Source organism: Kryptolebias marmoratus, linkage group LG6 (genome assembly GCF_001649575.2).
Source record: "Kryptolebias marmoratus isolate JLee-2015 linkage group LG6, ASM164957v2, whole genome shotgun sequence".
In the NCBI taxonomy this organism is placed as follows: Eukaryota; Metazoa; Chordata; class Actinopteri; order Cyprinodontiformes; family Rivulidae; genus Kryptolebias; species Kryptolebias marmoratus.
In genome coordinates, this window is record NC_051435.1 from 4,440,037 (window position 1) to 4,463,585 (window position 23,549).

General features: G+C 40.4%; 1 protein-coding gene across 4 annotated transcripts in view; it reads left to right on the forward strand.

The window, feature by feature from the left end:
• Positions 1-22,481, forward strand: part of hdac4 (histone deacetylase 4) — a 108,121-nt gene extending 85,640 nt beyond the window's left edge. For all 4 annotated transcript variants that reach the window (XM_017420732.3, XM_017420731.3, XM_017420733.3 and 1 more), the window contains 10 exons: positions 584-691; positions 2,926-2,981; positions 3,084-3,171; positions 4,049-4,168; positions 4,249-4,346; positions 10,050-10,168; positions 10,836-10,969; positions 16,645-16,729; positions 17,742-17,883; positions 17,966-22,481. In XM_017420732.3, coding sequence (XP_017276221.1) covers positions 584-691; positions 2,926-2,981; positions 3,084-3,171; positions 4,049-4,168; positions 4,249-4,346; positions 10,050-10,168; positions 10,836-10,969; positions 16,645-16,729; positions 17,742-17,883; positions 17,966-18,005 — 990 coding nt within the window. In that variant the 3' untranslated portion in view covers positions 18,006-22,481. The remainder of the gene's footprint in view (positions 1-583; positions 692-2,925; positions 2,982-3,083; positions 3,172-4,048; positions 4,169-4,248; positions 4,347-10,049; positions 10,169-10,835; positions 10,970-16,644; positions 16,730-17,741; positions 17,884-17,965) is intronic.
• Positions 22,482-23,549: the final 1,068 nt, after the last annotated feature.

Genomic DNA, 23,549 nt, shown 5'->3' on the forward strand with positions numbered 1-23,549 from the left:
TTGGTGTGGTAGCTGCTAAGCATCATTCCCAACAAAACTCTGAGTATTACACTTTATGCAACTGTACGATTAACCCTTTCTGTCTGTTAGCAAAACATCTCATGGACTATTGAACAGACTGTAATGAAGCAACAGGTGATATTCTTTCCTTCAAGGAGTGATAGGCCTTTAAGGTTTTGTTATTTCTGGCTGCCAGCTTTTGTCTCTAAATAATATCCAGTAGGTCTGTTATACCAAATTCAAACTGTCTGCATGATTAAGCTGCTAAAATTTGTTTTATAGCTGTTTTCTCTTTTTATTCTCTCAGTGAATACATTTTTCCAGTTCTCCCTTCGCTGTTTTTTCATCATCCGGGACAGACAGATATAAATGACTAACTTTTGTTCCTTTAAATGCACATATGCATAACGTTTTAAATGTTCTCAGTTTTTACAGATTTGTCTCCTGATGCGACCCCGATTAAATATTTCCATATTCATTAAAAAAAAAAATGAACAAATGGAAAACTTTACTGCGTTTTTGCTCCTTTTAAAATGTCGTTGAAAAGGCGTGTGATATCCTGCGTGTTTGTGTGTGCTGGCAGGTGGACAGCGACACCATTTGGAACGAGATCCATTCGTCCACGGCGGCTCGTCTGGCCGTCGGCTCCGTGGTGGAGCTGGTTTTCAAAGTAGCATCAGGAGAGCTGAAGGTTGGTTTCTACGATCTGTTGACTTCATGTAGTCAAGGTGTGATGGATGAGCACAAAAAAATAAAATAAAAATCTGTGCTATTTTCAGACAGGATGATACAACATGTCTTATGTTTTGGCACATGAATATTTACTAATATTAGAGTTTGTGCTTTATATACTTTACTGTCTCTGTAGTTTAAATAAGTAAGTCAACATGTGTCAGTTTTTTATTTTATTGTTTTAAACAACAGTAAAGGTCATTTAATTTAAGAGGGTTATTTTAAGGTTACAAGATTTACCTGAATGCATCATAAACTCTTGCAGGCTGTGACCTACAGAGTGATTCATTTGACAAATATTCACTGTCTGATTAAAGCATTCATTACTTGTAGATTTTAGGATCTATAAGCCTAAAGTATTCAGTAAAAATATTATCTCATAGTCGCAATGAGTCCTTCAGATTTTTCCTTTTTCTGTGTGTTGATAGCTGAATTGGGCCTTTTTAAATTTTTGTAAAAAAAAATAATGTGTGTGCAGAACTTTTAGCCTCAGTCAGGCTTCAGATGTTTGAAAATAAAAGAGCAGAAAGGCTCTTCTGATGATTATAGTTTCTTAACATTAGTAGCTTAAAAAAGTCCAAAAATGAAAAATAAAATTCAGGCAAGTGAGAAACCTTGAGAGGAGAATAATATATAGTATATAGAATGTATATTTCATTTTAAAAAGTATCTATGTTAACAAAAAAATCTATGTCCTGCCCAGCACTGCATATTACTGGTGATGTGAAAAATGGGTGATAATGTAATTGTCTGCGTTGCATGATATCTTTGTTTAAAAGGCATGCAAGGTGAGAGGCTATAGTTTACTCTGGAATCACTGAAGATTATTTTTTTTAATTTTTGTTTCATCTTTGTGCATAAATATGTGCTCTTTGTTGCCTTAAATGCAACAATGAAGTCCAGCTCAGAAAGTTTTCTGGTCCATGTTTAGAACTATTACCTCTGTGATCAATATTGAGCAGATAGTGAGATGGGTGAACGATCCAAAGCATCTTCTTTGAGCTGTATGTTATCACACGTCCTGTGGAAAGAAACCCTCCTCCATCATTAGCTGGTTCCAGACAGACATCCCCACCCTGTGATACCTAACTCCCCCTCCCACCCAGCCTCCATGTGTAGCTGTGGCTGCTTGCTGTTTGAACGCAGCAGGGAGGCCCGGCACACAGGCTCTACAAATGCCAGCAGGCCCAACTAACAGGCCTCCTTTATTAGTCTTACACCACAGCCACCTGCAGAGCAGCCATCCCACTTAGCGCTAACTTAGCACCAACGCACCGCAGACTAATGACATTCCTCAGAGCGAGACAGTAGCACGCCATGCGGATAGTTTTTGGTTTGGATTGATATCACTCAGTCTTATTGGTATTATGTTTTTTTCTGCAAATCAGCTTCAAATGAAAACCGATCTGTACAACTGCATTTATAGTTGTATGAATTTAAATGACCTCTATCACACGCAGCTTTGTGCAGGTGCTCATTCATGCGCACACATCCACACTCCCATTTTTTTACACATGCAGATGGTCCTCTCAGGATCCTCGACAGCCAAATGACCAAGTTCCACCTGCACCAACAACTCTGTGAACTCCACATATCGTCATAAATCTACACAAGGAACACACTCAGATGTGCACTGGGACACACACAGTTCTGCTCCCCTTCATGTTTCTCCCCTGATCCTTATTTGTAGTTTTTATAAGGAAACAATTCTCTCTTTTTAGCCCTACACCTACACTCACCCATGTGAGTTCTTCAAGTGGATGCCCTCAAATCAGTCGAGGCAGTTGTCGCTACAGTAATCTTTCGGCTGGCTGCTAATCCACAGCAGCTGACTCAACATCATTAGTCCAGCTTGCCTCGCTCCGCATCAGCCTGAACATCTATCTAATGTCCCCACGAAGCAGTGGGGGACTCCCAGAGCAGTTACTGGGAGTGCTGCCTTAACTGACCCGACACCAGCATCTGTTTCTGTGCAGTTGTATGTTCGCACAATTCTGCCCTCTGAGGAAAAGATTGGTGACGTTATTTTAAATGACAGACTTATTTTTGGTAATGCCGAAGTCAGGCCATCAGATTGCGAGGTGAAGTGTTGATTTATTCAGTTTGTGATTGTGCAACCAGTCCTCAGGTGAGCAGGGTGATGCTTGGAGTTGTCAAACTTTCTTTAACCCGTAAGCATCTGTTGTTCTGCAGAATGGATTTGCTGTAGTTCGACCACCTGGACACCACGCTGAGGAGAGCACACCCATGTGAGCCATTTATTTGACATAGAAAATTAATTCAGGACAGTATTGTTTAGGAATATAAATATAATACATTTGTACATTTAACTGTCTTATTGTTATTTGTAGGGGCTTCTGTTATTTTAACTCGATCGCCATCGCAGCCAAGCTCCTCCAGCAGAGGCTTAATGTCAGCAAAATCCTTATAGTGGACTGGGTGAGTTTAATTAGCAGCACAACTTTTTATTCCAATATGTGTTTGGGGAATTCACTTCTTTATACATATAAACCAACATCAACAACAGGCTGTTTGGTGCCGTCAGCGTAGATAAATCGGGCTGGTTTTAAGAGTCTTTTCAGATATTATCATCATAAGGTGTAAAAAATTATTTTGTTTTCAGCTTTGGTAACTTCTAAATGACATCTGATCACTAGTAGGCGCAGTCAAACCAACTTTTTTCTTGACACTTTTATTAAAATCAGTCGTTCATAAGAGCATTAAAGCTTAAAAATAACTATGAGCACAGCAGCTAAAAGTGACTCTTGAGCATCTTTTTGCTGTTCAGGACAGATACAGTCTACCCGTCGCTCCGGGACACGAGGAGGACGGTCATATTCATTCCTGAACTCCTTTTGAAGGACCGTTTCATTTCCTCTCTGTCTGTCGCAGACGGAGCTCGGTCTCTCTGTGCCGCTCGCCTGCAGCTAACAGGGACATTTTTAGGACCGGCATATTAAAGCATTCTTTGAATACAGAGAAGTGAGGTCATTTAATTGATGTCATGTTGTTGGCAGGGGAACGCAGCTATTAAAGTTGAGTGCTTTTATTGAATCCTGCTGACCGTTCTTTTTTGACATCATGACAGGCTGCAGCTGAGATGTAGATTAACCGTCTCTGTCATTCAGTTTGTCTAAGAGTACGTGTAGAAATTAATAGTCCTTCAGTTTTCCATGTTGTTTTATGTGCTACTGGTTGCTTATCTTTAAAGTTTTTTTGTTTGCTTGTTAGCTGCGCTTTAGTAATACGTCAAAAAGATTTATAAATGCTTGTTTTGTCATCAATCTTTAAACCAATCAGTTTTGAATATTTCCAGGACGTCCATCATGGGAATGGCACTCAGCAGGCCTTCTACACGGACCCCAGCGTTCTCTACCTGTCTCTACATCGCTACGACGATGGCAACTTCTTTCCAGGCAGTGGAGCACCTGATGAGGTGAGTTCTGTCTTTCTGCTCACCTGCTCACCGGTTTCTTTACAGCTCTGCATCTAAAACAACATGTTTATGTGTTGCAGGTGGGCAGTGATGCAGGTGAAGGCTTCAACGTCAACATGGCTTTTACCGGAGGACTTGAACCGCCCATGGCTGATGCAGACTACCTCGCTGCATTCAGGTAAATCAGTGATATCAGCAGCTGATTTACAGAGAGTCTGAAAATTCTGTATTTAATTTCTGCTCTGGAACCGTCTCTGAGGAAATGGTTTCCAAAGAGTCACCAGCAGTGGAAGTTTAGTGTTTTTGGTGCCATATTTTTAAAAATCCAACGTGAAATATAACAAATGACCTGCTGGGAACTGTTGAGAAGGTACTAGGCTCGTCCGAATGCCAGGCCTGATTTCTGTTCGATCTTTTGACCGCTGCCGTATATAAAACTTCAGGCACGTCTCGGTGCAGACGTGTACATGTCACTTGCACAGTTTTGGATCATCTTGAAAGCAGCAGGCCCAGATTCGTTCCAGTGCTCTTTGAAGATGAGTCCGTGTTTTCGACTGTTCGTCCATCTGGCCTGAACTCGACACATCCACCCGACTGTCCACTGCCTGATCGCAGCCTTCGGCATGCAACCTCCGGGAAGCGCATATCGACCCGTTAATGCACATCAGAGCCCCATTTGCTTTTAGTCACCTTCTGCTCTTTTTATTCTTCTTTTCTCTCCTCATCCTCCACTTTCTACATGTGAACTGTCAGCAGGCTATAATATATACTACCCACAGTATTTATAACCCATCATTGAAGCCCAAAAAACTGCAAAATAACTCACAAATATCATGTTTATAGAAATTTACACAATTGCACAAAGGGACAGTGGAAGTGCAAGTCAGCTTTTGAATTTTTATTTGAGAGAACCTCATAAAAAGCTATTATTTATGCTATTTATTTGTAAAACTTATTGTAATGCACATTTCACCTGCAGTGTGCTTCAACTTGTCTTGCTTTTGTGCCTGTTGAAATAATTGTGAGTTGCGTTCGCATCACAGAGTTTAGAGAAGGAGAAAGAATATGGTTGTTTATCACTCCATATTGCTGCACCTTTAATCCCCTGGAGCCTCTGCAAGACCGGAAAATTTATAGTCTCCGTGGGACAGCAGCAACCCTGTCCAGCAGCTCATGGATCTCACACACTCACCAACATTCATAGATATATAGTATATGTGTGTATTCTTTGCTTGTAAGTAGTAAAATAGGATCATATTCGAGATCAGTGGTTCCCCAACTTGTCAGCTTGGAGTCAATGGAAGAGATGTTTGACCTTAACTATCACTGGTTAAAACATATAAACATCTCAAACTAATTAAACAAAACAAAAACAGCCCCAGCAACTAGTATGCATCTTTTATCCATTTGACTGTTTTTTGTTTTTTTTTTTCTTCTTCAAATATAACAAAAAAAAATCATTTTTATTTAAGTACTGGAGATCATGGAGATCTCTATATCCCCAATGGGATCCCAAATCCCTACTTTGAGAACCAGTGTTTTAGATTAGGTGTATTTAGAGCCTATAGTAATGATTTATTTTTCAAATATACATTATTGTGTCAAACATAGCAGTGAAACTCATTCAAACAACTTTTCCAGTGCATCGCTGTGCTTCCACATATCCAGTCACATGATACACACGGTCTGTGTGTATAAACTGATACACACATGATACACACAGTCTGTGTGTATCATGTGGGTATCAGTTTATCTGCGTACTGTTGTCTCCCCCTTCCTCCCTTCCTCCCTGTCTCCGGGAGCGTGGTGAAGGGTGTGTGTGTGTGCATGGCTTGCAGCCGTCACCTTCCCATTCCTCTGCTGGCCTGTGCCACGTTGCATTTGCAGGAGATCAAGTCTGAGCCTCCAGAAAGAACGGAGAGGAAAAAAAGATAAGAAAATTGGCTCTAATGAAAACCAGAAACACTGTCTCTCTCTCTCTCTCTCTCTCTCCTCTCTCCTTCTCCCCATCTTTTTTTCTCCCCCACCCCTCCTTCCTCAAGTCCCCCTCTTTGCCATGAACTTGGAAAGAAGAGAGAGCAGGAGAATTAAATTTAATTCAAAACAGCTCTCTGCAGCTCCAGATGACAGGGCTTTGAAGTATAAGTGTGCGTGTGTAAGTTTTTCACTCTCCCTCTCTTTTCTACTTTTTTATGAACGAAGGGGTATAGCCTTCAAGCGCTGCAGTTTAACCTTTCACTTGCTGGTTTGAATAAAACTGCTCCCTCTAAAGGACTGTTCATATTTCCTCCACCTGACTCTCTGAAAGACAGAGGAGGATGAACTTATCTGATGCAAATTTTAAAGCTGAAACTAGCATTCCTTGAAGGACTGCATATTGCCCAATGCCTTGCATGCCAAAGTTTTAAACAAAGATTTTTTTTTTCTCTTTTACATCTAATAATTAAAAGAAAACATTTTCTTGAATTCTAAATGTATGTAAAAATAAGCCTGCCGCCCATCAGACAATAAATGCAGACCTGTTGCCAGGTGAACAAAACAACCTCAAACAGATGACGCTACATAGCTGACAAAGGACTCTAATCGCAGTTTAAATGTGATTGGGTATGAGCCGACTGTTTTAACGTTGTATCCCATTTTGCTCAGGATGTCTCATTGTTTGTGGATCAGTCAAAACAGTGTCTCGTAATTAACAAACAGTCTTTTTTCATTACTGCATGCATAGCCAATGATTCACAACCCATCAGCCCTCCTCAAAAACCACCGGTTTCCTTCCTTGCCAGTTTGCTAATTGATCACTGTGGCTCTTTATTTCCTTAAATGTCAGGATATTATTCCTGTGGGTGGGGGCTGGAACTGATGACACCAGCAGTATTCACCTTCACGAACCAGAACTGTTTCTGTTTGTGTTCAAGGTTGGTGGAGGGGGTGTGGAAGCCGTCAGTGGTTTAGGCGTCCTTGGTAGTCAAGGTTTCTCTCTGTGCCTGTTGCTGACTCCTGTTATTAAGTGTGAGGTCTTTTATGGCTTAAATGTTAATAGACTAAGGTTGTGGGTAGATTATTTAATATATTTGTGAAATTCTTCATGTCTCAATTTTGTCTGTTCCCTCTCCATCAGTCGTTCTCAGTAAAGCTCTTTCATCTACCAAGCATGACGTTTTTCCCTGACGTGTTGCCAGATTCTCTCTAGAGTACAGTGACGCACGCACTGCATGTCTGGGACTCCCGAAAACCTCCTAAAGCTACGTCCCACCTCTTCCTCAGACAGCTGTGTGTTCGTTAGACTGTTGTGTTGTAATGGAGGGGGGCAGAGGAAGGGTTGAGCACAGCTCAGGGCTGTAATTAGGTGGTGAGCAAGAAATGGAAAAACCTGTGGCCTACAGAGTTCAGGGTGAGCTGCCCGCCCACATCCAGCGAACCAGCAACCGTGTTCCTGAGGTCAGCAAAGTGCAGGGGACCTACAACAGAACCCTGTGGTACTCCGTCACTCACAAACCTCACCAAAACACAACTTGCCCATATAACCCAAAAACCTAAAAAAAAATAATGTTGTGCAGAGTCAGAAGTCCCACAAGGAATCAGAGAGAAACACTTGTTTTGCCAGCTGGAAAGTTCAGCTGTTTATGAGCCAAGTGGTACCTGCTAAGTTATATTAAAACACTTTTTCAAAAAGCCAATTAAAGGTACTTCATGCAAACGATGAAATAAAAAAATGTTATCATGAACTATATCAAATGGTGAAGATTAAAGGAGTTTACTCCAGTAGTTTTCTACATATATTGATATGTAATTCAGAAATCTGGGTCCACACTCAAAGTAAACAAATCACTTTTATTTGCATATTTTACTAAACAAATATGAGTGTAAATACATACCAACACATCAGAATTGTCTGACTTCTTGATCCCAAATGGTTCTTCCATAGACGTTGCCACTGTTGACCTATTTTCAGTCACTTCGGCTGTTTCTGTAGGTAAACAAACGTCCATAATAGTTGGCACAGTTTGTTAAATTAAGGACTCATTAACCATCAATATGAGAAAACAATTGTGCAGATTTTGTTGCTTTCTCTCTTTAGTTATTATTATTATTATTTTTTTTTTGTCACCAGTCTTTGTGACTTTGTAATAAGTAACTAGAAGCAATCAGAACATTTTCTTGTTTTGGACTTGATCCCTTTAGTTGTAAAAGTTTGTTTCCCTCTATAAAAAATAACAATTTGTAAAAACACTAACCACTTAAGATGTTCTTCACAATTTAAAATTATGAAATACAATTTTTGCATGCTTAACTTTTTATCTTTATTTTATTTTGTTTGTGTCTTTTATGATATGGACCAGTGTGTCTAGAATAAAGTAAAATCAGTACAAAACTGATTCCTTTTATTCCAACCAGTATGACCCAATAAGCCCCAGAGGATTTTCCAGCCACAGCTCACAGTGAATTATTGTACAGAATCCCAGTGTTTATTAGATTTTTCTGTCATTGCTCAGTAGTTGTGTGCCAAATGAAGTTTGTATACAAACAGCCCTCATTCACCACACCCATCCAGTGTTAGAATTATCCTCCATAATTAACACACATACACACATGCAATTATATCCATCCTCCTTTTTACTTAGGGACTGTGGAGTGGATCGCTGCCTCCAAATTTCCAGGCTTTCCACTTCAAACGTTTATGTGGAAATTATTCCTGCCACACACTAAGCCTACATATAAACATAATCTGTGGATGTTTGTTTGAAAAAAGCTTGAAAAGGAAATAAATACTGTAAAAGAAATGTGAAGTACAGTGAATGATTGGACCATATTTGTTGTTGCCCTCGATGCCTTCAGTGGTTCAGGTTCTGAAATGTTCCAGTATGTTCTGCTTAGAGATCTTCATCCTTCAATACCTTAAGATGTAATGGACATGTGGTCATGGGAATAAACAAATGGTTTATATTCAATGCGGATATTTTCTGGTTGTGTTATAAAAATATTTAGCAGATAGCATTTAACCCCACCTGTTACCAAGCTTTCATGCTGCTGATATTTTTAAGAAACACTTTGGATCTCCTAGAATCAGTTTTTGTCACCAGGAACTGCCCATTCAGGGACCCTCCTTCACCTGCCACCTGGGTTGCATATCACCCAGCCTTGATGGCTCCCATGTGGCTTCCTGTCATTTTATTGTTGGCTTGGCCTGACCGAGTCCCAGGAGCCAAGGCTCAACCACTACTTGCTTTACAGCGAGCTCCCCCCACAGGCCTAGCTCCTGGAAGATGCCCCAGTTTCATTATCTAGATGAGGTATCCGGACAAATACGTTTGTTGTCCATCAATTTTTTTAATCCGTCTTAGCCTGACACCATCCCTTGGAGTTTGCTGTAGGAGACCTTACCAGGGACTGACGGCTCAGACAGCATAGCCCTCAGGATCATGGGGGTAGCAGTTCTGCAGAGGGGAGCTCGGAATAGAGATGCTGCTCTTCTGCTATGAAAGTAGGCAGCTAGGATGATTCTGGCAACTGGTTAGGATGTCTCCTGGACAATCTCCAAAGAGAGGTGTCTGTCAAGAAGAGAACCCCAGGGCAGACCCAGAACTTGCTGGAGGGATCATGTATCCTCTTTGGTCTGAAAACAACTTGGGATCCCCCAGGAGGAGTTCGAGAGTGTTTCTGGGGAGAGGGAAGTCTGTGTTTCTCTCCTGGACCTGTTGCCTCTGCAACCAGACCACAGATAGGTGGCAGAAAATGGGTGGATGGACTTTTGATCTGTTGTTTTATGTTGTCCTGCAAAGGCAGATTTACAAAGTCAATATTTCAAGAAAAAAAAATAAAAGAAGCATAAAAAAAACTGAGCTTTTATTGTTTTTGGTTTTTTCTGTGTCCTTCACTACAGAACGGTGGTCATGCCCATCGCCAACGAGTTTGCCCCAGACATGGTTCTGGTGTCTTCTGGCTTCGATGCGGTAGATGGACACGCCCCACCCCTGGGAGGATACAAACTGACAGGGAAATGTAAGTACTGATCATATTGATGCAGTTCAATAAAGTTTCTATTATAATGCAATAAATCAAAATTCTCAAACCTAATTTATACCAAAAAACCTGATGATGACTGCCCAAGAATCACCAACAAAAAGCCTGACAGTCACACACACCTTCTGCATATTTTTTGGTATTGCCTTTTATTCAGACAGATACGTTCTTGTGCCAGGAAAGAGCTTTTCTGAAACCGCCCTGCAGATCCCAAATAAGAGCCGTGGTCTTGGTTGTCAAAGGGAGTGTTATAGGTGGTTTAGAGAGGATTGTAGGAAGAGGAGATGGAGCAGAATTCAGTGGGGAATAAAATATGATTGAAAGCATATATTTGAGCTTCCCTCCTCCTGAGAGGAAAAACATCAAAGGCTGTGACTAAGATTAAACTCAAAGCCATATTTATTAAAATTAAACCTGGCTCATATTAGGGCTTGTTTTTTGGCCTCCAGTAAATCCACAGTGCTCTTTTTTTCCTCTTTTTCTTTCTGTGATGGTTCGTCCGTGCCTTTTTTTTTGTTTTGTTTTGTTTGTTTTTTCCTTTTATCAAAACTCAAAGAGGAAGTTAGAGGCTCAACCACAGTTCTCTCTCATTCCTTTTTTTCTTTGTCCCCTTCCTCCTCCTGTCTGTCATTTCCTTTGTATTCAGGTTTTGGGTACCTGACCAGGCAGCTGATGGGTCTGGCGGGCGGTCGCTTGGTACTTGCCTTAGAGGGGGGTCACGACCTCACAGCCATATGTGATGCCTCTGAAGCCTGCATCTCTGCTCTGCTTGGCAATGAGGTAAGAATTTAGCCAAGAAGACCCAAGGGATTGATGACTGTTAAAGTATTATCTGAAATGATTGTCAAACAGCTAAGCATTAAAGGTTAAATGAGAGAGCTTGCCTACATTTGTTGACTTATGACACTTTAACCTTGTAAAAAAAATAAATATTTATAAGTAAATCAAATGCATTAAACAAAATAAGTGTAACAAACCCTTAAGCTTAAAGTGTAAACGACAAATATGACTGCTTTTTATTTTTGGGCCCTTCACATTTTGTTTGTTGCTTCACATTTGTTCACATTATAAATCAATCAAACTCAAGCCAAGATTCTAATCTAAAATTTTCTGGTTCAAACATTAATTCACTGGAATATGCACCACATAGACAACCTGTCTAAATTCAGAGTGCATTTAGCAGCTTAAATACTTACTGTGGCTTTGTCTATTCTGGTGGCTCATCAACAGCTCCCATGTGCCGCCTTTTTAGATGTTTACGCATCGTGTTTGTGCTGCTGTGATAAGCCAAGGAAACCTTGCAGCATACAAGCCACTCTTTTATTGTGAGTTTGTTTGACGTATTCCCATATTTTAGAATCCTTCAACCTTTTAAAGATTTTAGAAGTTGTTTTGTTCAACGCTGAAGCAGAAATACTCCACTTTATCCGCCATAGTACTTTTGAAACCGTAGTTTGGCTGGAAGGACGGAGCTGACCAATGACTGAAGCTGGTACTCCACTGACATACGGAGCTCTAAATAGCAGTGTGGAAATAATTGTTACTACAATTAAGACTTTCAAGAAATTAAAAAAATAATATAGTTTGCGTCAGCAGCCCAAGTAATAAGCAGCGTATCCAGAGAGAAAAAACAGACTAATATTAAATGAATTTATTTTCAGCTCTGATGTTTTGCTGCAGACCCAGCTACAAGCAGATTTTGTGAACAGCCTTTCTGTAACTGCTGAAGCTGTTTTTCTTTCTGAATTATGCAAACACATAAACATTTACAGCTCTCGGGACCCTTTCATGTGGTTTGACATCAGTGCTCATAATACGCAATGTCACATTGCAAGAAAGCACAAATATGTTCTTGTGTTTTTCAGCTTTCATGTTAAACAAATTTATGTGCATATGAACAGAGATATTTATTGCATATGCGCTATTAAAAATGTTCAAGTTTAAACTGAAATCAGTCATGCTGAAAGTTGTATTTGTTCTTTCTTGGGGCTCTTGTTAATGCCCTGCAGATCTGTTGAGTTATAAATAGGCGAATTGTAAACTACAAAATGAAAATCTTTACAGGAACTCTAAAGTGATGGACTTGGCTTTATTTGCTCACATTATTAAAAGTATTTCTTTGTGTAAAAACTTGTCAAAGAATTTTAACGATTTAAAAGATTTGTGCACATTTAAAGACTTAATCCAACAACTCCCTACCTGAGTCAGAGCTTTGGTTAATTGCACCACCGTGACATCTGGTAAGGCTTCAGACATTCAAGGACACCTCCGAGGGGCGGCAGCTTTTTGCTGTCATGAAGGTTTGTGTGCAGGACTTCCAGTTTGAAGGACACTCATTTTACTCACACCACCACCCTGCAGACAAGTAATGAAGTGAACCCGGGTCTTTGCTTCTTATGTTTCAGCGGCCTGCTGGGCACCCCCGCTGGCAGGGGTTTGAGGAGGTCCCTGGATGGGTGCCATGGTGAGCTGAGAATTTGAAAATAGGCAGGAGGCAGGAGGGGCGTCAATTGCCTCTGCCCTGCAGGGCACGGCTCTCACCGAAGGCCCCATCACTGATCCACATCTGAAAACACTTACCCTCACACCTCTTCCAGCAGGGTCAGCCTGGGTCTGGGGATCAGATAATAAAAGGAAATGGAGTAATCATCTGAAGCCAAGAGGGAGGAAACTATTGTTATTCAGCAGTCATAGAGTTCTGTATCTGCAAGTGTTGGAATTCTGAAAAGATTCAGAATGGAAATCAACCAAATCCAAGTTCTTTCGAAGCGTTTTTGTAGTACTGGGTTTAAAACTTGTATTTGGAGGTAAATGTACCATTTTTACACTGAGAATTAAATACTTTAAAAACTGCAATATGTTGGGACAGCCTCTCATCAGAAACCAGAGGATGGCTTTGATAAAGTGATAAAAATCTTTTGTGCAGGCCTAAGGTTTTCACCAGCTGGCAGCAAGTGATGTCAGCTGTTTGAACAAAGACAGACTCTTTAGTTGTTTTGGCCTTTGATAGCTGATAGCGGCTGGGGGAGAAAAAAGCAAAGCTAAAATATCCCTGATCAGATCAAAATGGCAGGAAGAAAGCGTTTTTTTATTATCTTTGTGAAGGGCTTTGTAACGGACATGGAATGTTGCAGTGTGGTGCTGAGGTAGAAGACGAGAATGAAGGCCTGAGATTTTGTTTTTCCTGTCTGATTTTTGTTGGCGACACAAATAGCAGCTCTGAAAACCATTTTAAGCACATGAAGGGCATGTATAATCACCAACCAGGCTGTCAGGGCATTAAATGGCCAACTGTCTACAGTGTCCACTTTGAACGTGTCCACAGAGTGAGTTTTTCCTCAAGAATAAAGTTTAATTTGTACATCTGTGTGTGTGTGTGTTGGCTGAGACCACAGCTGGATGAGCTGGTCAGCTGTTTCTTTTGTTTATGTTGCTTCAAACTGTCTGAGGCTTTGTATCGTCTGGAAGCCTCCTGAATCCGTTATATTACCGTCATAAAAACCTTTGGTCCAGCTCTACAAATGTAATGTCTTATTTTTGGGTTACAGGTTTGGACCTTTTCACTGAGTCACCATATTGAATGTTTATGCAAGAGTTTTTAAATCTTATTTTATGAAAAGACTATGTATGTTATGCCGTCAATTTATTATACATTAAGTAATAAATAGCATCAGTTATATTAGTCTTAAAATCCCAAAAGTTGCATCTTGTGCTTTAATTGTTTTGCTGTTTAATAGTGGTAGAAATGTTGATGACAAGCTTTGCTATGGAGCATTAGATTTGTTTTTTTTTTTTTTTGAAGGAGTTCAAATTAGCTGTAAAAAAATGGCAGAATGGAGCTTTATCGCAAAGTCTCTCCTGTTAAATAGCTCATGAATGATGTATTTGCAGCTACGCTAGTCAACTCTGAACTCTGGACTAATTGGTAAATGCTCACAAACAGATGTTGGCCAACTCCTAACCATGGTTGTTAGCAATTATTTGATAAACAACAAGCTAATATGCTAATTGTTACCAGCTGTCTGTGGGGTTATTAGGTGTGTTTGCGCTCCAGTTACAGTAAGACGCTCGACTTCACCTGTCGCCCTTTGGGCCCGGCTGTTCCCCACAAATCCAAAGCAAATCTACGCCTTTATCTGGAAAAGATCACCTGTTTTGCACAATGCTCATGATTACCTTGTTCAGTTGGTATAACGTAATCAGACGATTTTAGCAGCCGCCAATATACGCATGGACGAAACCGTAAACAATGGATGCCTTGTGCACTTTTTCTTTTGCTGAACAAGTGGAATTCCTCCTCTTTCCACTGTTTTGGTTTGAGCCTCCCTCAGGAATGTTTTTACCGGAGCACATTCCTCTCGCTCAGCTCATGGCTTTCCACGGTGTCTCGGTTTTGTTGGCTAGGCCTTGTGCTTTGTGTGATGGCTGCATCGCACACAGAGATGTGGACGTCCTCAGAGATCAGCAGCCCGAAGGACATCTTTCACCCTGTCTCTCTCAAAGACTGCAACACATTTGATGTCCAACTAAAAGCACATCCAAGACCACAAAGTCAAATAAACTGAAACGTTGCCACGGATGATGTCATTCACAAATGTAGGCTTGTTCATAGTACTCTGGCATGTGTGCGAGCTCATATTTGTCTTTACCGTACCTGCTGACCGGGGGGCCCCTGGGGTACCATGACAAGAGTCATTAAAGTTTATAAGTGTGAGGCCCGGCTGCCAATCAAACTGACAAGCTGCCCCAGTCCAGCCCTGCTCCAAGGTGAACTCCATCAAACCCCAGAGCACCCCTGACCTCTCTCTGACTAGGACCTGAGGGGGAAGCTGGGTCAGCAGGGCTGGGACCGGCTCGGGTTGTGGTGGTCGACGGCTGCAGCCGGAAACTTGGAGAAGCACTTGATAGTTTTGAGTCTTCCAATGTGGAAATTTTGAGATGGGAGTGATGAATAAGTTCTGCTGTCTCCCCCTTAGCCACAGTAACAGTAATACGCCACTTTTAGACAGAGTTCATTTAATACACGTCAGTTTTAGTCTCGCTGATGACTTTTCTTGGCTGTCTCTTTCTAAAGCGGGCATTTCTGATGGCAACAGTCATCACCAAAAGCAAGCAGGATTCAAACCTCACCCTTCTATTTTTTCTGACTCTAAAGACAAGTGCTTTGACACGTGCATGCAACTAGAAGTTTAAACCAATAGTAGAGGTTTCAAATATTTAAAGATGCGAAAGGCCAACCGTCCTCTTTTTGTCAAAACACTAATGATTGAGGGTTTTTGTTGGGCAAAGTTTATGTAGGAGATCGGTCATGGCTTTCATTACTTTGTTGTTTGAAAATGTGTGCATTGTCTTAGGTAAAAGTTGGTCAAATAGCAGATAAGTTGATGTAACTGGCGGTGCACAGAACTGTATGTTTGCATGCACCTCGGCCCGTTCCTGAGTTCATGATGTAGCCTGTCGTGCCACAGCAGGATTAAAGTATCCGACTCCCCCAACTGCCTTCTTCCCTCGGCCCATGGTCCCCTCCCATACTCTATTTGTTTTAATTAAAAGAAAACTTTAAGTCTTGGCCATGCGAGACAAACTGAGGATGACTTTTTCCTTTTTCTCTACGGTATCCTGCTCCCAAAATGTCAAGCCAAACCTCGTTTTTTTTTTTTCCTCTTTTTCTTTCTATTCATGCCTCTCTTTCCATGTTTACATGTTGGCGCGTTATTCCGCTGGGGTTATGACAGAGCAGAAAAGGGATGTGTGTTGTCTTTGCTGGAATGTGGAGCTAAATGAGCCTGTTGAACAAAATAGGATGAGAAAGCGTTGTATGAGCAGTCGGCCAAAGGGGAAATTAAATCATTCTGGGTTAGGAAGGCACTTCAGGGAATAACTCTGTGGCTTGAAGAATTTCATAGACTTAGCCCTATCTGCCGAGGTGTGTGTGTGTGTGTTTGTGTGAACAAGCACTTTCCAAGTTTTTGCATCTGCGTACACCCATACATGTCCTTAGAGTCGGATTCAGAACAAAGCTCACTGTGTAGTTTGTGTCAAAAAGTAGCAAAGCTGTCAGTGAGTGGGAGGAGGTGTGCATCTGCAGGAAGATTTTTTATTGTGTCAGCAGCCTGAGATTGTTCCCAACCTCTTGGACGGCCCAACAGTGGGTTGTGGTCCACTTTTCAAAAATGATCCTATAAATCATGAGGGACCCATGGAAGGGGTTTTGGAGCAATCTTTCTGAACACCTGTCAGGCACATTTGTAGAAATTGTTACTGTGTGTAGCGGTGACTATTATATCCACGAATAAATTCACTAATATTTAATATTGTAGTAAAAATATCTTCAGTCAGATTTGACTAATTCGTGATGTTGATGCTGTGGAAAAAAGTTCATCAGGATTAATTTAAGCAAAGTAAATCTGGAAATGTTTTCAGTGATTTCTGTTTTGTTTTTGCTTGTTGTTTAGTTGGATCCCATTCCGTATGAGGTGCTTCAGCAGAGACCAAATGCCAACGCTGTGCACTCTATGCAGAGAGTAATCGAAGTTCACGGTGAGTAAATCACTTTTATTAACCAGCCAGCCACGTGTGCATATGTAATACTGCAGTTTAACCATCCTATGAACTCATCAACATCTTATTTATCTAGCATTACAAAACATAAACATAATGTGAAACCAACTTCCTAAAGCCTTAAGGTGTCCTGATGAAACACAGAGACGTTTTCTTCATTACTATTTAAAAAGGGAAAACTTTTGAAAACAGTGGCATTCCATATAATTCACTCATGCAGTTTGCAAAAAAAAGAAAATAAAAATAAAAGTTCAAACTATCTCAGCAGGTTTGAAAACGGTGCACACATAAATTGCACATAGTCTTCATCTGTTAAAGCCAGTATGTCACCGGGCTGGGATTGTTGGAGACTAGTTGGTGACTCAGAATTGTGAGAAATAAAAGATTTATTTTTTGTTTCAGTCTCACAGAATTCTGAGTGTTTGCAACCCCTGAACCACGCAGCTGTGTTTTGCACGACAGGCCTTAGTTTTGTGTGCACGGCTGCACCCTCATACAGGATTGAATCTACTGGAGTACACTGTTGATATGAAGATAGACAGATTTAGACCAGATTTAATTATTATTGTTTATCATTGGCAGGCTTTCAGACCTGGACATGTTTTGGGTCAGAGGAGAGCTCCCACACAGCCATAGTTTTTGAGACACCCGGGAAGATGTTACAACTGGTTTTGAGAGAAAATTTGTGGCACACGTTTTTTTGAACATGTTCAAAGTTAAAGTGGCAGAACTTCAAGTCTCTGTGACTCACATAAGGAAACTGAGACCCCTGCAAACAATTTGAGACACCTTGGAGGCTCTCTTTTGAATGCTGTTTGCTTTCTAGTTGCCAGCAGCCCAGAGATATTAGCTTAACTAAGCAGTTAGTGTGTCTGTAGACCCTGCACTTTATTTTACAACCATTTTATCCATAATTGTGCATCCATAAACACAGCACTTGCACATCGATGTTCCAGTGAAACAGCTGTTGCATTTGATTGTTCTCCTGCAGGTAAATACTGGCGCTCGCTGCAGCGATCTGCCTCCACACTCGGCTCTTCGTTGAGTGAAGCTCTGCAGCGAGACACCGAGGAAGCTGAAACTGTCTCTGCTATGGCTTCACTGTCTGTCGCTAACAAGCACATCAGAAAGAGGTTTGTGGTGTGTTATATTTTAACACATTCACTGTTCAGAAGTTTACCACCTCCTCAGTAAATATCAATCCTCTTTTTGTAGGGCTGAAGAGGAACCGATGGAAGAGGAAGCTCCAATGTAAAACGAAAACGTAGTTAGCCTTCGACCACTCAGACCAGCGTTTAACTTTGGTCCATAGATTCCTCGTTCGAATCACTACCGTCTTACTGAAAGACAACGAGAAGAGCTGACAAAAGTGTCACTCAGAAGAAGCTGAAGACGAGCTTTTACCCATCACTAGTGCACAGGACAGTCCACGCAAACGTGTTGCACTTGATGGCGTCGGACATTCAAAGGTTGAGTCAGTTATTTCACAGCGGCTGCCTCGACTGCCAGTGCTTTTAAAAAAAACAAACATTAGACATTTACTTTTTCACTGCTGGTCTGAAAAGTACACGCAGATACGGCAGTTTTTTGTGCTTTCTCTTAATCTTCACACTCTTATCAGAACCACCGGAGCTGTTGTAATCGTGACTCTGCACTGAGGATGGATTCCTGCTTTTTAAAGATATCCGACTGAAACGAAGTTGTTAAATTTTCTGCGTTCTTGCAAGATAAAGTTGCAGATGGGAAAGGTGGGCGGATTGCCTGGATTCTGGCAGTCAAAGACTGAGCATTTGTGCCTTTTCTTTTTTAGGTTAGGTGGGTTTGCTGTTTAACTCAATTTAGAGAGCTTTGCCTTAAAAACAGAAATTGGATGGAGGCCTCTTCGACAGATCCCCTCAGACTTTCCTCTCCTGGTAAGGCACTGGCTGCCTGGCATGTTTTTGGCACATAGAGTGGAGAATCTTGGCATGTTTACCTTTATTTTCCTGCAGCCAGCCTACTGTCTCTCCCTCCATCTTTGCATTTTTCTCTTATTTTCAGCCTTGAAGGTAGTTCCCAGCCACAAGTTGGACATGACAAACACAGTTCAGTACAACCATGACTTGGCTGTGACAGTAGAGTTTGTGTCACTTTTTAAAGATTATGGAGGGACGTAATTATTCTCATATGGGGTAATTTGTTTACCCAGCCCTCTTGCTATCCCACCTGGGATTTTCCAGAGGGGTATTCTTGTGCTGCCGAGGCTCTCGCAGCTGGTTTAACATCTTCAGGCTTTTATTAAGCACATCTGCTCCCCAAATGTCAGGTGCTGAGAAGCAGGTGTGTGAATATGTCTGTCTGCTCATAGACAGATGAATACACGCTGTTCTGCAGAAATATAAAAAAGTATAAACACATTAATGAAGCCTATTCATCTGAAGTTTTAATTTTAGTTCTTATAAGACCAAATATAGAGCACTATATTTACAAGCCCCTTCCTGTAAAAAGTTTAAGCTAAAGAAAACTGAAAATGTCTGGTATAAGATGGATTTATCTGCAGAAATGTAACTTTACAAAACAAAATATGTTTTTATTTAAATTGGAACAAGGTATTTATGTTTGTGATGACAGACCTTTAGCTGAAGTATTTCAAAAGATGGGATTTGAGTTATTCTGTTAGTTGCAATCTGCAAAATCACCACTAGATGTCAGTAAGGTTTAATTAGTCTGAGGTTTTCAGTCAAACTGCATCATCCACACTAGACAGCAATCTTTGTCATTTTAACCACATTTCCAACTTGTGGTCGATCTTCTGGAAAACTACCTTCTGACCTTTTTTTAATTTTATTTAATTTTTTTATTCAGCGAACTGTGGTTGTTTACTGTACATACGACACTGATCTCCTGAAGATTCCTGCCACATGCCCCAGGGACTACTTGTGCTGATTTTTTCTTTAATTCCTCACACATCACTCTCATTTTCAATGTAAAGCTGGCTGACTTCACAACAAGTGAGGGTTCAAGTGGACATTATGAATCTATTTCTGGGTTCAGGATTTTAGGGGGAATGTTGGGATGCAGCTGTTTCTACTTTGTAAAATGATGGACTATTGTGTATTTACCGTCTGTTCATAGTAGATTTATATATAAAACAAAGGATATATTATATATCTATACATACTGAATACTTTGATATTGTTTTGAAGTTGGCATTGAAAAACCACACTTTGCTTCAGCTGTACATGCAGTTGGCTCTTTTAAGATGTCACTGAAGACACCTCTACTGTCCTTCGTTACAGTTGGTTAAAAGTTCAGCTGATTTTTTTCTTATTTGTTGTTCAGCAGTGATGGTTTTCCACTTTATTTATCCAATGGGTACCACAACACTGTTACAGTATGCCTCTCTTATCCATGCGCATATCTGTACCACTCTGTACTTTTTGATGTTACATGTTTAGCTGTTCTTGTAGAAAAAAACACAGATCTTTGGGTGGCATCAATTGGTTTAAAACTTTCTGCACCAGTCAGAAAGAAATTTGATCTGTCTCCTTACATTTGGTCCTCTTCCTCTTTTGGTTTAAGTGGGGTTCTGTGGTACAAACTTATGAACAGTTGTTGTAGACAGCTCTTTAAAGTGACTCAGTTTGCAGAAACAGAGTTTTATTCTGATATGATTAATGAGCTAACATGTAGTCTGAGTGGAGTCAAGACCAAAGTGGATTGCTGCCATCCTAAAACAAGACCAGTCTCAAAATTTTCATTTATGCAAAGGCTATTTCCTGCCAGTTTTGCTTTACCATTAATTACATAAAATTCTACGGTTGATTGCAAGTGCATTTTGCATTTCTTCTGCAGCGTGGGGCACATCCACCTGGATTATCAAAGTTGTTGTTGAAATAAGAATGTAAAGTTTCTTAAAACAGTGCTTTTTATGAAACACTATGACATTTTTTAAGTTTTTATACACAGTAAACCACTTTGGTCCCAGCTTCTCTCAAACTAGCCTGATTGGAAATCAACTTTTTCTCCAAAATAAGTTTGCTCAAAGAGCTATCTATAACAGGTAAGATATTCAGTGTTCATAATCTTTCCACAGAACCCCACTTGAACTATCATCTTGTTTTCAATGTCATTTTTTAACTTCTAGGGTGCATCTTTCTATAATTTGGTCTTGTTTATAAGAAAAACATGATGTAATGCAACAAATCCACATCACTTCTCAGGCTTATCTGAGTTTTAATTTAAATTCCTGATTGATTAATCTTATTATTAACCTGTGGTTCATACCTGCACCCTAACACCCTGATCCATTACAGTGCTAATAAGAGACCAAATCTTTACTTTTAAATTCTGCTTTTTAAGGACCAATTGAAAGAACACTTATCCATCTTACATTGTTATGTAATGATATATATTAGTTGAAGTTTTCTTAAAAAAGTCACTTTTTTACATTTTGACTGAATGTATTCAAATTCTAATAGCATAAAAATAACGCAGCTAAAAGAAACACTCATGTCACCTATGGATGTGTTATAATGTAGGCTCTTTCATGTGTTTTCTTCCTTTTTTGGGGTAATTATTCCAGAACAGGGAGTGTGTGTCGCCGTGAAACTGTTTGCTGTAAATAGTTGACTGTAAACTCAGAATGTAGTGGAGACGGCATCTGCAGCAGGGCACTGTAAATCTGAATCATCACTGGTTTGTGTTTCTCTCTACATTCCCTCTTCTTATTTGATGCAATCACTTGTGTTATGTTGTTTGAGGTGGAGACCTGTGCTGAACATCATTTCACGTTGAAGCCACGAACATCTCTGCACATGTTCATACGTTTGAGGGGAAACTTCCCAGAACTTTTGTGCATCAGTGCCAGTCGCGGCTTTCCTGCTTTGGTTTCTCAAACGCAGCCAAAACTAGCACCGTCTGGCCATCTGTCTTCACAGTTAGTCTTAAAACAATGTCCAGTTACCAAAAAGACAAAAAAGAGCCTACATTCCATTTAATGTCAATTTATTAGGAGGCAGAACTGCTTTTATTCGGACTGTTAGTTTCATTTGTGTGGCCTGACCTCACTTCACTCCGTTTTTGTGTTTTATTTTTTTTTTATTTGTCTCTGCATGATCTGTTTGCCTGCATGCACTGCCTACCTGTCTGTCTGTCCGTCCGTCCCCAGCCACATACCAGCACAAGGGAATGAGCACTGAAGGACGTTAGTACTTTCACTGTATCCAAACTGTCTCTTTTACCGCAGTTCGATTTCTTGTTGAGCAGAATTCTGGTGCTCTCCATGTTGTACTTCTACCTGTAGCATCTGGACTCATCAAACCTGGAACATGCAACTTATTTTAGAAAAAATATATATATATTGCATATGTTAGATTTGATTGTATTTATGTAGAAACTGTTTTAGTAGGGCGCTTTGTAAACTGCAACAACACAATGGACGTTGTTTGAAATCTGGGCAGGATGTGACATTTGGAGATTGGAGATTTTTGGGCACTTTGGTGATATTTCTTGTTTCTTTTGTCACATATGGACTTTTTAAAGGGCTCCATTCTGATGCCTGATCATTGTTACAGTCCATTCCACTAAAAAAATAAGCCAGTTATTTCTGTGACCACTGTGCTTCAAAAACAAACAGGTCTAGGTTTACATACTGTATGTATAAAATGCATATTCTTTTGTATTATCAGTTATGTTTTTGACTTGTTCTCCATTGTTACAGAAATAGTAAATTTTTCTGGGAAAACCTTCACTCTAACATGTTGTCTTTGACATGTATAATATAAAAGTATTGTTTTGGAAAAAAAAAAATAACTGTCTGGTTTTTACATCTGTTAAATTGGCTGTCGGTGAAACTGCAAAAACAAGATCTATCCTCAGAAGGTTGAGTCTCTGAGGAGTTTGTCAAATGTGAGGAAATAATTATTTTCAAACAAGCAAACAAACATAATCAAACTCATCTGGACAGCTGTGATCTCCAATTTCTTAGACAGTTTCTCATCAAGAAATAGTCATTTATCCCTTTTCTGTCATGAGGCTTCATATTAAATAAGCCTCCCAACTTATTTCTTAGGCAGCCTGATGAAGATAAAAACTATTTTTAAGTTTATAATCTATGTCTCATTGTGTCAAACTGTAAAGTATAGGTCTAAAGTCAAAGACCTGTAAACAGCTGTTTGTATGTAAAACTGAACAAATTTCCCTTAAAGTCCACTAACAACAAAGGTCCCACAGTAGCTCTGACGGGGATTACCCGCACATTTGCAGAGGTCAGAGGTCAGAGCTTGTGTCCAAATAAACAGAAGTGAATCTCTGCCGGTGGTGGAACTAACGCTGAGACAACAGTTCAAAAGCAAACAAAACCAATCCTGACTTTCCTCCCCTCAAATAAACACATTCCTGTGCGCACGTCAGCATAAATAAGGCTGCTGCCTCCAGCTTTGTTGGCCTGTAAATCACGAAGATTTGAGACACAATGCAGACGGAGACATGAGGGACAATATTGACCATGATGCAGAGCTTCAGGGACTCCCTGAGTGACAGTAAAGCTGAGTTTATGGTTCCTCTGTGACCGGAGATGCTCTGATGACAGCGACGCGACACTCAGACTGCCCGGCTCACCTTTAGCTCACTGTATCTCTGCTGTGTGACCTCAGTCACATCGGGTCACGGAGGAGGTGGAGCCTTTCTGGTTAAAGTTCACCCCCTTCATGAGGTCCAACCCACAAGATGGCTGCCTCATCGCCCCCACAACAAAGCAGACAAGCATCTATTTTATCTCTCCTCTCCCCGCAGTGACTTTCTGGTTTGAGGCAGCTCT